Source organism: Neophocaena asiaeorientalis, unplaced genomic scaffold (genome assembly GCF_003031525.2).
Source record: "Neophocaena asiaeorientalis asiaeorientalis breed wild unplaced genomic scaffold, Neophocaena_asiaeorientalis_V1.1 scaffold293, whole genome shotgun sequence".
Lineage (NCBI taxonomy): Eukaryota > Metazoa > Chordata > Mammalia > Artiodactyla > Phocoenidae > Neophocaena > Neophocaena asiaeorientalis.
Window position 1 is genome coordinate 1,486,093 of NW_020173920.1, and position 15,527 is coordinate 1,501,619.

General features: G+C 38.7%; 1 protein-coding gene across 1 annotated transcript; it reads right to left on the reverse strand.

Annotated features, from left to right (window-relative positions):
- Nucleotides 1-11,077: 11,077 nt before the first annotated feature.
- On the reverse strand, nucleotides 11,078-11,500 carry LOC112404272 (developmental pluripotency-associated protein 3-like). The gene has a single exon (XM_024752102.1). The coding sequence runs from the start codon at nucleotides 11,498-11,500 to the stop codon at nucleotides 11,078-11,080; it is 423 nt and encodes a 140-aa protein (XP_024607870.1).
- Between the last annotated feature and the right edge of the window lie 4,027 nt (nucleotides 11,501-15,527).

The following is a 15,527-nucleotide window of genomic DNA, read 5'->3' on the forward strand; positions in this document are numbered from 1 at the left end:
AGTTGTGAGGGAGGGGTAAGTGAAGGGAGCCTATTTGATAGCAGAATGGAGAATGGGGCTGGAAGGATAAATAAAGACCAGATGATGCATCCTTAAATGCTAGCATGAGTATTTAGAACTTTTCTTTTGGAAGCAATGGATTTGCAAAGTAACCTATGGAAGAGACACCGAAGACACAGTCTAAAAGATTAGACTGGTAGCAGGTTCTAGAAGACAGTGAGATGGCTATTGCAAGAAAATGAACTCTAGGAAGCAAGCATCTGAGGGTGTTGGCAATGAAAAGAAAGGTTAATGCTTATGATGTAATGCCTTCTTGTTTTTGATTTCTTTAAGCAACTTTACATATAAATCTGAATTTCCATTAACAGGTGACCTAATTAAGTACAAAGAGAAATGGTAAGACTGTCATATTGTTATGGAGCAATGGTTATAACCTCATTTTGCCCATTGGAATCAACTGGGGAGTTTTAAAGAATACTGATGACTGGCTCCCACTCCCAGAGAGATTCTGATTTCCTTTGTCTGGGGTACAGCCTGGGCATAAATAGTTTTAAACTTCCTCAGGTAATTCTAATGTTCAGCCAAAGTTGAGAAACAGTGTCCAAGACTTCCTTCTATAGCTACTCTTACCATTGTGTCCTTGAGAAATTCAATGAAATTTCTCTGCACCTCAATTTTCCCATGAATAAATTAAGGCAATTGGCCAGATCATTTCTAAGTTCCACTGCAACTCCTCTGAATATGCTCCACACCTATGAGTATTATAGTCAGTATAAACATTAGATAAAATCTAAAACTTGGAAGAGCATATAGTTGGTACATAACAAGTGCTCGACACATCTTTTATTAAATAAATAAATGAGTGCTTTTCACAACCACATGTCAACTAGAAATAGAATTATTTTTCTTTTTTATAAATTGAAGTATAGTTAATTTACAATGTTGTGTTAATTTCTGCTGTACAGCAAATTGATTCAATTATACTGTATATACTTTCTTTTTAATATTCTTTTCCATTATGGTTTATCACAGGATATTGAATTTAGTTCCCTGTACTATACCATAGGATCTTGTTGTTTATCCATTCTATATATGCTAGTTTGCATCTGTTAACCCCAAACTCTGACTCCATCCCTGACCCCTTGGCAACCACAATAGAAATAGAGTTTAAATCCCTAAGCTCCAAGACCTGGGTTACTTCAAATGACTTTTAACCTTGTCCAATAAACATATGTATGTAAACTTACTGTGGTAGTCATTTAATGATGTATGTAAATCAAATCATTATACTGTACATCTTAAACTTATACAGTGCTCAGTGCTGTGTGTCAATTATATCTCAATAAAACTAGAAGAAAAAAAATATATGTGTATGTGTGCACACATTCATAGTTACCAAGTGAGCGTATTAAATACTGTATTTTTTATTTTACAGAATGGATTTATTTCAGTGTGTTGGCTTCAAAATAATATGAAAAGAAATCCTATCTTCCAATTGACTTTCAGTATAAAATTGGAGTGAATTGCCACTGGGAACAATTCTTCCTTCACAAGTTACAAGTTAAGGTGAGGAAACATGACCAGCTTGGTGTGTGTTAGCTGTCATGGCCCATCTTGGAGTTTCGAGTTTTTTGCCTCACATTTTCCTTTCCTTTCCAGTAGTCTCCACAATTTTACAAATAGAGCTAGACTGTGATCACAGCTACTGTTTACTGAGTACTTGGGGGGGTGGGGTTCTTGTCTTTTTAATCATCCTGTGGTAGGACAGATATCATCTTCATTTCCACTTTGCCGCTTAAGTTCATTTTGATTAAGTAACTTGCCCAAGACCACATCTATTAAGAAACAGGGCTGGGACTGCCCTGCTGGTGCAGTGGTTAAGAATCTGCCTTCCAATGCAGGGGACACAGGTTCGAGCCCTGGTCCAGAAAGATCCCATGTGCCGCGGAGCAACTAAGCCCATGCCCCACTACTACTGAGCCTGTGTGCTGCAACTACTGAAGCCCACAAACCTACAGCCCGTGCTCCGCAACAAGAGAAGCCCCTGCAATAAGAAGCCCACTCATCAAAACAAAGAGTAGCCCCTGCTCACCGCAACTAGAGAAAGCACACGCGCAGCAACAAAAACCCAACACAGCCAAAAAATAAAATAATAAAAAAAGAAACAGGACTGGAAATTGAACTTGAGCCCCTCTAGCCCCCAAGTCTAGTCTCTGAAGGAGCTAATAGTCAAGCTAGTCTCAGAAGACGGTCTGAAAATCCCATAACTTCCAGTATTCAAATTGTATAAAGTGAGGGTTGCTTCCTTTATTAATTCTGTAAGTTCAGAAATTCAAGTTAGAAAAAATGTAAAAGACAAACGATGGTAGAATGTGAGACCCCTGCTCAGTTAGAGAACCTAGATCAATAGGCTGTGAGAAAGTTATATAACATAATAGATACAAACAGCAGATGAAGGCAGCAATAATGAGGAATAAAGAGGTTACTGATAAGTTTTATGTCAGACCAGAAAATAGAAAATCCCATTATCTCCTGACAATTTCTGAAGCTATTCTTCACAGAGTGAGAATGACTCCATCATATGCCTTTTAAATATCTTTGAGATTCCCCAAGCAGGAAACACCTCTGCCTGGAGTTTCTCAGCTTCCCTCATCATGTCCAGAGGCTCTGAAAGCTGATAAGAAGATGTTAAGTATAATATTTGCAAAGGGTGAAGTTTATTTGCCCATTGCCTGGAACTTCAGACCAGGAAACAGTAATTAGGAAATCAGGGATCAGCTGTGGGGTGATTTTCATCTTTCCGCTCAGAACCAGAAATTGTTCCAATCCTCAGGCATCCCACTCTTCATTTCTGTTTAACAGGTTAAGCCATGGGTTTCACTTTTGCATGTAATCCTACAAAATAGCCCTTGGTGTCTCCTCTTAGCCTACATTTGCTGCAGTCTCCAAACTCCCCCTATGTGGTCCTGATGGTTATCATTTTGGTATTGTGTTATTGCTGTCATTGTCATCATTGTTGCTGTGGCTAAGCCTGTGACATATCTTCCAATTTTAATAAAAGTTTCAGTCCTTTATATGAATATAGCTCATTACCACTCACAAATCACCTTATTATTCTTCTTTTCATTTTAGTTTCATGACAGCCCTGAGAAACAGGCAGAGAAGGCATTACTACTCTTGTTTTATAAATAAGAAACTCAAGGCCCAGGGAGGCAGTAACCAACCAAACTCCCTGTGCTGTATGCTGGTAAACAAAGATATCAAGCCTGGGTGCCAGAACTTTCCATTTCAAGACCTCTGCCCTTTCCTCACATTTTGTTTGTTTATTTGAACATTTCTCCATTTGTCTGTCCACTTATTTGTTTGATGCAATTAAAGATGGTGGAGGTCAATAATATTCTGAGGCCATGTCCATAGGCTGATTTGTGTTGCCTATCCTCAGGTGAATGGCCATCTAAAAAAATTAAGCAATCTGTTGGTTGGGTGCTTCATCTCTTTTGATTTTGTTTATTTTGGCAGTTAAGACAACTGGGTGATTAACAATTGACAGAAGAGAAACTGCTCAGCAATTGACTTTTATTATTTTAAAAAACTGACCTTGAGCTCATAAAACCAATTTAAACAGCTGTCTACACATATATAAGATTGAAGAGAAAGCAGTCTGTGTTACAAAATATGTTTTTAATATGAATGTTAATTAGTCATAATCCAAGTAATACTAATTTAATATAATGGGAAAGGAGTAAACCAAATGCATTAGGATGATAATATCATTTTACAAACATAAACTACCTAGAATATTTTTGGGGGTTTACCTTTACCGTAAGACAAGCCCTGTCGCATAGATTATAATATAGGGCATGATGCTACAAACAGTTAATATGCACTGAGCATCTACTATATACCTGCCACCATAATGATCTTGGTATTTTTTAATTACTGAATTTTATCAATTAATACTAGAGGTAGGCAATATCATCATTTTATACATGAGAAAATTGAGGCTCAGCAGAGTTTAGTAACTGACCTAAGGCTGCACAGTTTTGAGGGATGAAGCTGAGATTTGAATTGAACTCTGTCTGGCTCCAAAATCCATGTTCTTTATAATGTCCTATACTGTCAGTTAAAGATTGGCACAGTGGAGGATCAATCGAAGAAGAAGATATAACAACTATAAATATACATGCACCCAACATAGGAGCCCCTCAATACATAAGGAAAAGGCTAACAGCTATAAAAGAGGAAATTGACAGTAACACAAAAATAGTGGGGGACTTCAACACTTCACTTACACCAATGGACAGATCATCCAGACAGAAAATAAATAAGGAAACGCAAGCTTTAAATGACACAATAGACCAGACAGAGTTCATTGATATTTACAGGAAATTCCATCCAAAAACAGCAGATTATACTTTCTCCTCAAGTGCACACAGAACATTCTCCAGGATAGATCACATCTTGGGTCACAAATCAAGCATCGGTAAATTTAAGAAAATTGAAATCATATCAAACATTTTTTCTGACCACAATGCTATGAGATTAGAAATAAATTACAGGGAAAAAAATAAAAAAAACACAAACACATGGAGGCTAAACAATATGTTACTAAATAACTAAGAGATCACTGAAGAAATCAAACAATACATAGAGAAAAGTGACAATGAAAACATGACAATACAAAACCTACGGGATGCAGCAAACAGTTCTAACAGGAAAGTTTAGAGCAATACAATCCTACCTCAAGAAACAAGAAAAATCTCAAACAAACAATCCAACCTTACACCTAAAGGAACTAAAGAAAGAAGAACAAACAAAACCCAAGTTACTAAAAGGAAAGAAATCATAAAGATCAGAGCAGAAATAAATGAAATAGAAACAAAGAAAACAACAGCAAAGATCAATAAAACTAAAAGGTGGTTCTTTGCGAAGATAAATAAAATTGATAAATTTTTAGCCAGACTCATCAAGAAAAAAAGGAACAAGACTCAAATCAATAAAATTAGAAATGAAAAAGGAGAAGTTACAATGGACACTGCAGAAATACAACACATCATAAGAGACTACTACAAGCAAATTTATGCCAATAAAATAGACAACCTGGAAGAAATGGACAAATTCTTAGAAAGGTATAAGCTTCCAAGACTGAACCTAGGAGAAATAGAAAATATGAACAGAAAAATCACAAGTAATGAAATTGAAACTGTGATTAAAAATCTTCCACCAAACAAAAGTTCAGGACCAGATGGCTCCACAGTTGAATTCTATCAAACATTTAGAGAAGAGCTAAAACCCATCCTTCTCAAAACTCTTCCCAAAAATTGCAGAGGAAGGAACACTCCCAAACTTATTCCATGAGGCCACCACCACCTAGATACCAAAACCAGACAAAGATAATACAAAAAAGAAAATTACAGACCAGTATCACTGATGAATATAGGTGCAAAATTCCTCAACAAAATACTAGCAAATAGAATTCAACAACACATTAAAAGGGATCATATACCATGATCAAGTGGGATTTATCCCAGGGATGCAAGGATTCCTCAAAATACGCAAATCAATCAACGTGATACACTATATTAACAAATTGAAGAATAAAAACCATATGATCATCTCAATAGATGCAGAAAAAGCTTCTGACAAAATTCAACACCCACTTATAATAAAAACGCTCCAGAAAGTAGTCATAGAGGGAATCTGCCTCAACATAATAAAGGCCATATACAACAAACCCACAGCAAATGTCATTCTCAGCAGTTGAAAACTGAAAGCATTTCCTCTAAGATCAGGTACAAGACAAGGATGTGCATTCTCACCACTAGTATTCATATAGTTTTGGAAGTCCTAGCCATGGCAATCAGAGAAGAAAAAGAAATAAAAGGAATATAAATGGAAAAGAAAAGATCAGAGCAGAAATAAATGAAATAGAAACAAAGAAAACAACAGCAAAGATCAATAAAACTAAAAGGTGGTTCTTTGCGAAGATAAATAAAATTGATAAATTTTTAGCCAGACTCATCAAGAAAAAAAGGAACAAGACTCAAATCAATAAAATTAGAAATGAAAAAGGAGAAGTTACAATGGACACTGCAGAAATACAACACATCATAAGAGACTACTACAAGCAAATTTATGCCAATAAAATAGACAACCTGGAAGAAATGGACAAATTCTTAGAAAGGTATAAGCTTCCAAGACTGAACCTAGGAGAAATAGAAAATATGAACAGAAAAATCACAAGTAATGAAATTGAAACTGTGATTAAAAATCTTCCACCAAACAAAAGTTCAGGACCAGATGGCTCCACAGTTGAATTCTATCAAACATTTAGAGAAGAGCTAAAACCCATCCTTCTCAAAACTCTTCCCAAAAATTGCAGAGGAAGGAACACTCCCAAACTTATTCCATGAGGCCACCACCACCTAGATACCAAAACCAGACAAAGATAATACAAAAAAGAAAATTACAGACCAGTATCACTGATGAATATAGGTGCAAAATTCCTCAACAAAATACTAGCAAATAGAATTCAACAACACATTAAAAGGGATCATATACCATGATCAAGTGGGATTTATCCCAGGGATGCAAGGATTCCTCAAAATACGCAAATCAATCAACGTGATACACTATATTAACAAATTGAAGAATAAAAACCATATGATCATCTCAATAGATGCAGAAAAAGCTTCTGACAAAATTCAACACCCACTTATAATAAAAACGCTCCAGAAAGTAGTCATAGAGGGAATCTGCCTCAACATAATAAAGGCCATATACAACAAACCCACAGCAAATGTCATTCTCAGCAGTTGAAAACTGAAAGCATTTCCTCTAAGATCAGGTACAAGACAAGGATGTGCATTCTCACCACTAGTATTCATATAGTTTTGGAAGTCCTAGCCATGGCAATCAGAGAAGAAAAAGAAATAAAAGGAATATAAATGGAAAAGAAGAAGTAAAACTGTCACTGTTCGCAGATGACATGGTACTATACATAGATAATCCTACAGATGTCACCAGAAAACTACTAGAGCTAATCAATGAATTTGGTAAAGTTGCAGGATACAAAATTAATGCACAGAAATCTCTTGCATTTCTATACACTAACAACGAATGATCAGAAAGAGAAATTAAGGAAACAATCCCATTCACCATTGCAACAAAAAGAATAAAATATCTGGTAATAAACCTACCTAAGGAGGTAAAAGACCTGTACTCAGAAAACTATAAGACAATGATGAAAGAAATCAAAGATGACAGAAACAGATAGAGAGATACACCATGTTCTTGGATTGGAAGAATCAATATTTTGAAAATGACTATACTACCCAAAGCAATCTATAGATTCTATGCAATCCCTATCAAGTTACCAATGGCATTTTTTACAGAACTAGAACAAAACATCTTAAAATTTATATGGAGACACAAAAGACCCCAAATAGCCAAAGCAATCGTAAGGGAAAAAAGCAGAGCTGGAAGAATCAGATTCCCTGACTTCAGACTATACTACAAAGCTACAGTACGCAAGACAATATGGTACTGGCACAAAAACAGAAATATAGATCAATGGAACAGGACAGAAAGCCCAGAGATAAACCCAGGCATATATGGTCAACTACTCTATGATAAAAGAGGCAAGGATATACAATACAGAAAAGACATTCTCTTCAATAAGTGGTGCTGGGAAAACTGGACAGCTACATGTAAAAGAATGAAATTAGAACACTCCCTAACACCATACACAAAAATAAACTCAAAATGGATTAAAGATCTAAATGTAAGGCCAGACACTATAAAACTCTTACAGGAAAACATAAGAAGAACACTCTTTGACATAAATCACAGCAAGATCTTTTTTGATCCACCAAATTTTAAAAAGAGCTTACAAGTAGAAAAAAAGAAGATTGGCACGGTGGAGGATCTGAATTTAACAATTTTGTATTGAAGTATAGCAGCTGTACAATATTATATAATTACAGGTACACAATATAGTGATTCACAATTTTTAAAGGTTATATTCTATTTATTGTCATTCTAAAGTTTTGGCTATATATAAATTTAATTTTGCACTTGAAGGGAAAAATGATTAAATTTCTTTAGCACCTGCAGGAGCCATAAGTGTACTTACCTTTAGGTCTGGCTTTCGTATGGCTCTATTTATGATATATTCCTCATCTGTGATGAGAGGGTGATCAGGAATAAGCCGAAATGCACTGTTCAATGCTGACAGGCAGATCCACACTACCTTTTTCCAAGAGTAAGTTTGGAATTCATCCTGAGGAAATAAACACCAAAATCCCCATGAAGTTAAGAGAGGTCATCAGTCTAGAATTCAACCTGAAAAACATTATTTGAATATAATTCTGTATGTTTACAGAGTTAAACATTCTTGACAGAGTCCTATGCCTTTGAAATCTGGTAGATCTAGAGCCTTGAGGGGAAAAGTCTTGCCATGACTTACTGAGGAATCAGGATGTGAATACTGGCACACACAACAACGCTCTAGAGTCAGGAGGCAGATGCTCAGGTAAGAGCTAGTTTTCCCTATTACCCTCCAACCATGGGGCTATGGCCAGATACAAATTTCACAGCGGGAAAAAAAAAAACAAGCAAGCATTCCAAAGTGTTTCTGTAGGTCTCAAGGTTTAGGAGGCCTGGTCAACAGAACCATTCCCATGTTTTGAGGCTTAACAATTCCACCTCTTCCAGAACAACCTCTTTAACACGTTCTTGGGTTGGTGGGGGGGTGGTTTGGGGGACTGTTACTATACTAATTCTAAAAGATTTTCACTGTCCTTCTCTTGTGCTCCCAATTACCTTCTGCCTTGCATTCTCTTAGTTCTTCTAGACTATCTTGAAGGTAAGGACCATGTTTTACTGTCCCTTATATCCCATCCACGTGGGGAATTTTGATCTGCTCAGTGAAAGTCTGATGAATGGATGGGAAAAATACTGAAAATATGAACTGAGCATGCCCAAGGATAATTGTCAAGATGTTAGCACAGGTAGTATTGAGGAAGGTATCTTCATGCGTGAGCCTAATTGAAGCTGCTTCCCTTTGCAGTTCACTGATGACTCCAACACAGAATAAAACTAGAGGGAGCAGTGCTGGATTGAGTAACAGGTATCACAATGGTCCCTTAGAGACTGATGTGATAATAATAGTTTACTATCTGAATGGGTAAATGCCACACATAAATTCCACTCGGATGTCTGGTAAACCTTGGGAGCTAGGAAGAATGGCCAGGGAAGTCAAGCCTGGGAAACAATTTGATGCGTGGGAATGTAGGTCAGAACCAGGGATTGTCTCCACCACACCCACTTTTGCCATGAAGAGTGTCTGAGCTGACTCTGCAAAAGGCAGGGAGAAGGGTTATAGTAGTTGTTGTAGCTAATCTCTTACATTGATTTTCCTCAGGAGCGGCCCACCTCCATGCCTTTGCTCCTGCTGCTTCCTCAGCCTGGAATGCACATCCTTCTCTCCTCTCTTTAAGTCTTCATGGGGCTAGATCTTTTTTTTTTTAAAATACATTTAACATGATTACAACAAATAAGTTTTTTCACTAGTCAATGGTTTTCAAATGCATACAGCAGTCAAGACGGCCTTGCCTCTAGGAAGAGCTTGCAAGTTTAACAAAACCTCAAGACCACCCACATTCACCCATGCTGTAGACCATGATAGTTTGAGTAGTTCTAAGTAGGACAACCTCTGAAGACCTACCTTGGTGGATATTAATATCCCTTTTTAACATCACTGTTGAACTTCTTTGCCATTTGTTTGCACAGGTTTGGGCTGTTTCTGCTTCATTCTGAATACCACCAGGTCTCTAGTTGCTTTGCAACTGGATTCTCTTTTTTTTGGGCCACACCACACAGCTTGTGGGATCTTAGTTCCCCAATCAGGGATCAAACCCAGGACCTGGGCAGTGAAAGAGCAGGGGTCCTAACCACTGGACCGCCAGGGAAGTCCCATGTATCCAATTCTTTAATATATTTTTTAAGCGAACAAAAGATAGTTGGATGGCAGAAGATGAGTTTTATGTATCTCTTTTATCCCACAAAGAAATCCAGGTCTGTGTACACTTAGGTTATGAAAGAAAATAACTGAACTAAAACACCATTGGAGCTGCATCTTCCCTTAGTATTATATACCACTATCATTCTTTCAATTCCCTCCAACCAAGACCAACTGATAACTTCTTACAGGAGGTTAATATGTGCAAATATCTGTGCCCTTGTTTTCTAACCTTACCCAAATGTATAAACTTCCTTCCCAACAGGACAATATCACAAAATATTAGAATGCTGGATATTTACACCCTGGGACTATGATGGGGATAAGTATTATTCAGTTAATACATAGCCAGCAAAAACAAGTCTAGGGCTTCCCTGGTGGCGCAGTGGTTGAGAGTCCGCCTGCCGATGCAGGGGACACGGGTTCGTGCCCCGGTCTGGGAAGATCCCACATGCCGCAGAGCAGCTGGGCCCGTAAGCCATGGCCGCTGAGCCTGCGCTCCGCAACGGGAGAGGCCACAGCAGTGAGAGGCCCGCATACCGTAGGAAAAAAAAAAAAGAAAAAAACAAGTCTAAAATAACAAGAATTTTTTTAAAGGTACTCAAATAAGTCTCAAATTTTAATAAGATCCCCTATAAACACATTTATTTGCTACTGAAAATTGAAACAGCACATCAAAAATTTTTATTACAATTCAACACGCTGTTCTGATAATGCTGTGGTCAAGCCACTCAACGTTTTCTTCACTTTCCTTCCACACAAGTTAATTTGTTTCACAAAGTGGAACTAAAATATATTCAAGTCATTCAAATGCAAGCTACATAGATTCCTTATAAGTTACTGTATTAAGGTAGTAAAGAGATGCAAGAAAAATGGACATCACAGAACTTGTAATATAGGTTATCAAAATATTGGCGCACAATCTTTCCCAAGCTTCATAATGATCCTAAAATTACCAGGAAGAAAAAATAGTACAAGAATAAGGTTTATGGCTCCTTCGACTCCGTGTCATAATTACTGTAATACTTATTGTTGTACTAATTCTCATAATTATCCTCAGAAGGATCTCTGAAACCAGCAAAAACGACAGCTACTTCTAAATCTTTGCCCTCTTGACTGAGTGTCAACATTATTCTGCCATGGTTCTCTTTGAGAGTCAGACCGAGGAACTCCTGTGCTGTAGCTTTTTTTAACAGATTGAATCAGACGTTCTATTTTACCTCCCCGATCAGTTAACACGGTCCTCACCCCTCTCCTATAGGGTATGGTTTCACCAAGTAACCGCCCAGTTGGCTGAGGTAGACATTCTGGTAGAATGAATGGCAATTTGATACTAGGGTTGGGCGTCAGGTTACTGAGGTTCTTTATTAACACTTCAGACATAGGTTGAGAGGCAACTGGAATTGCCTGGGAATTTTCATCAATGGACGTTTGAGAAGACTCCAGGGTCCAGGTTGGGTTAACCTCAGATGAATCCATTGGGAGTCTTGTCACAGCTTGAAGCTCCTCCTAGACCTTTGGGTTCCAGCGGCAGGTGATGCTTTAGACTCAAATTGCTACAAAGTAGCCTGGAAGAACTATAGAGCTAAGAAAGAGGGAGAAAAATCCAAGCTGACACACCATGGAAATCCAACCTCATGGGGCTAGATCTTAACCATCCTTCAGGGTCTGGCTCAAAGTTCATGTCATGGGAACCTCCCTAATTTCTCTGGGTGATCTGTCCTCTAAACCATCAGGGTATTTGAGATTCTCACCACATTCTACCTCATGGCATTGCCCTTTGCCCCCTCACCTTATCACCCCTCTTGGACTGTGGGTAGGGATCATGTTTGATGGATGTCTGTGCTCCAGCCAGGCCTGGCACAGATTCTGAGAGAGAGAGAAGGAGAGGGAGAGAGCAGTGAGAAAAGGGAGACGAGAGGGAAAAGCAAAGCAAACGAAGTAGGGAGGGGAGGGAAAGTGAAGGAGGTTATAGAAAGAAAAGAAAAAGAGAGGAAAGGAGGGGTGGGAGAGCGAGGAGGGGAAGGGGAAAAAAAACCTTAGTAGAAATTTGGAAGTTAATGAATTAATTTTAAAAACCAGTAAAATTGGCTATTACCGCATTTTTTGAAAAGATGACTAAATTAAATAAAATCAAATGTGTATGGAGTTACCTTCAAAGCCTAAGAATGACCAAAGATGGCTACATTTCCAATGACTAAGCCACTGAACTTGTGGACATGTTCTAGATACTGTGGAATGTGCTAACAACTCCCTAGAACACACCTTGACATAGCTCAGCATTATACAGCTTTGCCTTTGACCACATCAAAAGGTCATGTGGTCTCTGTTCTGAGAACAATTTTGAGTTTCTAATAATAACAGTAATAAAAACAATATTTGTTTAGCACTTATTATGTTCTAGGCACATAATGCCACATGTGTGTTCTTTCATTTAAAGTTTAAAAACCCTATGAGGTAGTTACTGTTCATTACCAACCCCATTCTACAAGTGAGGAAACTAAGTTGCGGTTGGTAAACATTAGAGCAGGGGTTTGACACCCTCATCCCCTAGCCCTTCCAGAGTCCCATCTGACCCTCTGCTCTATTCTACATTCATTGTTCAACAATACAATTTGACAGGACTGACACTTTTATACCCAGCCTGAACTAGGATTGCCAAAGAACAAAGTTTCAATGAAAAACTTCATAAGAAAACACATAATTTGTAGGTAAATAGGAACACAAATTATAAAAATGGCATCAGGACCAGAGACCTCAGGCCACCAAGTGAGAACAATAAGGAAGATAAGCTCCTCTTGGTCCTCTTAAATGAAGCAAAATAATACTAACTACTAATTTTCAAATGATTGCTTTGCAGTTTATAAACACTTTTTGTGTCAGTTTTCCTATTTTAGGCTCACAATTCTCCAAAGGCAAAACTATGGTATCCATTTTGCAGATGAGAAAACTCTTCATCAACAAGGCTTAGAATTGCCCAAGCCAGTCTGGTATGGGGAGCAGGAGGGAACAGAGACCTGAGGTAGGGTTTTCCCACGCTATATCTTGGCTCCTTCCTCTTTGTTTCAACAAGTCGTCCCCACGGTGTTTGTGACTCATGTATAAAAATCACCTTGAGGGACTTCCCTGGTGGTCCAGTGGTAAAGAATCTGCCTTCCAATACAGGGGACACGGGTTCAATCCCTGGTTGGGGAACTAAGATCCCCCATGCCACGGGGCAACTAAGCCCACGCCACAAATACTGAGCTTGCACACCTCAACAAGAGAGCCACGTGCTGCAAAACTACAGAGCCCATGTGCCCTGGAGCCCACGAGCCACAACTAGAGAGAGAAAACCCGCATGCCACAACTAGAGAGAAGCCTGTACTCGCACACTGCAAGGAAAGATCCTGCATGCCTCAACGAAGGTCCTGCATGCTGCAACTAACACACAGCACAGCCAAAAATAAAATAAAATAAATAAATAAAATGTTAATAAATCGATAAATAAATATCACCTTGAATTCTACACTCTGTAACAAATAGCGTCCAGTTGCTCAGAATTTCTATCTCTTAGCAACAGAAAATCTGATTCCCCAAATCAAGCTGTCACCCTTTAGCCCAGTGTGAAAGCAAACAGACCTCTAGACTGTAATCCCTAAAAAGGGAAAAGCAAATTGGACCATTGAAACTCCCCAGCTCACACACGCCAGTGTTAATCCAATGCACCAACTGCATGCTTTAGTCTAGGTGAGCATTAAAGGCTGGAATTCATCTTATCACAGTCTGTAGCATCGTTAAATTGAAGGTGCTTGGATATATTTGCCTCTAAGCTCCATTCCTGTCATCGCTTTTACCTCTGGGGTCTTTTAACTCGTAATTCTGTATAATGTAAAGTAGAAATCTATAGGTTAAATAAATATGCCACAGTGAGACATTTTTCTTAGAATAAAGTAGTATCACTGGCTTTTCTCTTGTTTACTACTCTGTTAAGGACTCGGTAAAATCATGCATATTTTAATAACTATAAAGGAAAAGTAACCTTTAAAAATTATATAATTAAAAAATTTTTAATTAAAAAAAAGAAATTCATCCAACTTTTTAAGGGGGAAAAGAAGGCAAAGAGAGGGAGGGAGGGAATTCCCTGGTGGGGCAATGGTTAAGAATACGCCTGCCAATGCAGGGGACGTGGGTTTGATCCCTGGTCTGGGAAGATCCCACATTAGTTGCCGTGGAGCAACTAAGCCTGTAAGCCACAACTACTGAGCCCATGTGCCACAACTACTGAAGCCCACGTGCCTAGACCCTGTACTCTGCAACAAGAGAAGCCACCGCAATGAGAAGCCTGCGTGCAGCAGCAAAGACCCAATGCAGTCAAAAATAAATAAATAAACCAATAAATAAATTTAAAAAAAAAAAAGAAAGGGAGGGAAAATGTGTCACTGTGAAGTGGTCACTGTGGGTGACCTCATCAACTTCTCTCCATTTTCAGCTTGGTGTTGTCCAGTATGGAAAGAACATGGGCTCCTTTGTGAGTTCAAATCTCAGCTCCAAACCAAATTGAAAAATCATTGCAACTCTCTGAACCTAATTTTCTTTATCCAGGAAGTGGGGATGATGCTGCACAGTTCATGGATGCTTGAAGAATTAAATGCATAATGTGCATAACCCGGTCCGAGGTCTGGCCCGTAGCTGGGTGTGACAAATATTGGTTGGGTGTAGCTCTGTACCTCATTTCCACAGTATGTTTCTCCTGAGATTTTTCTGTAACTAGGAACTTCTTTCCCCTTTAAGGAAACTTTAGAATCTCTAGGAGTCTATTTTTCCTTTCTGGGAAAGAAGTGTGTTTACCTGGAAACAGCTATTTCCACTTCAGTCTGTTTCCCAGCTCTCTCAAGCAGTTAATGATCTATAAAATACTTAAATGCACCAGAAGACCTACCATGTTAAATAAGTGCTTTGTAATGCAGATAGTCCAAATTGTTTGCCTGGCAAATCTAGACATTTTAACACCTCAAGTCTCCTCTTTACCTCCTCTTTACCAAGAGAATTAACCAGACCAGTCCTTGAACTCTGAAAGAGTAGGATTTAAAATAACTCAAGAGTGGATTTCAAAGAATGGAATGTATACAGAAGACTTAGGTTTGACCTGGACAGAAAAATAAAGAAGCAAACCTGGGCATTTTTTTTTTTTTTTTGCGGTACGCGGGCCTCTCACTGTTGTGGCCTCTCCCGTTGTGGAGCACAGGCTCCGGACGCGCAGGCTCAGCGACCCTGGCTCACGGGCCCAGCCGCTCCACAGCATGTGAGATCTTCCCGGACCGGGGCGCGAACCCACGTCCCCTCCATCGGCAGGCGGACTCTCAACCACTGCGCCACCAGGGAAGCCCCCTGGGCATTTTTTATTTCCTGTGGACTTGGACTTTCTGAACCTGAAAATGCCAGACTAACTCTTATATTGAATGAAGTGAGTGACCTTGCTTATCTTCTTCCAACCTTGCTATAAGCACCTCATCTCTTGAAATTT

Coding starts and splice junctions, on each gene's coding strand:
- LOC112404272 (XM_024752102.1), bottom strand. CDS start 11,500: ATGGATTCATCTGAGGTTAACCCAACCTGGACCCTGGAGTCTTCTCAA.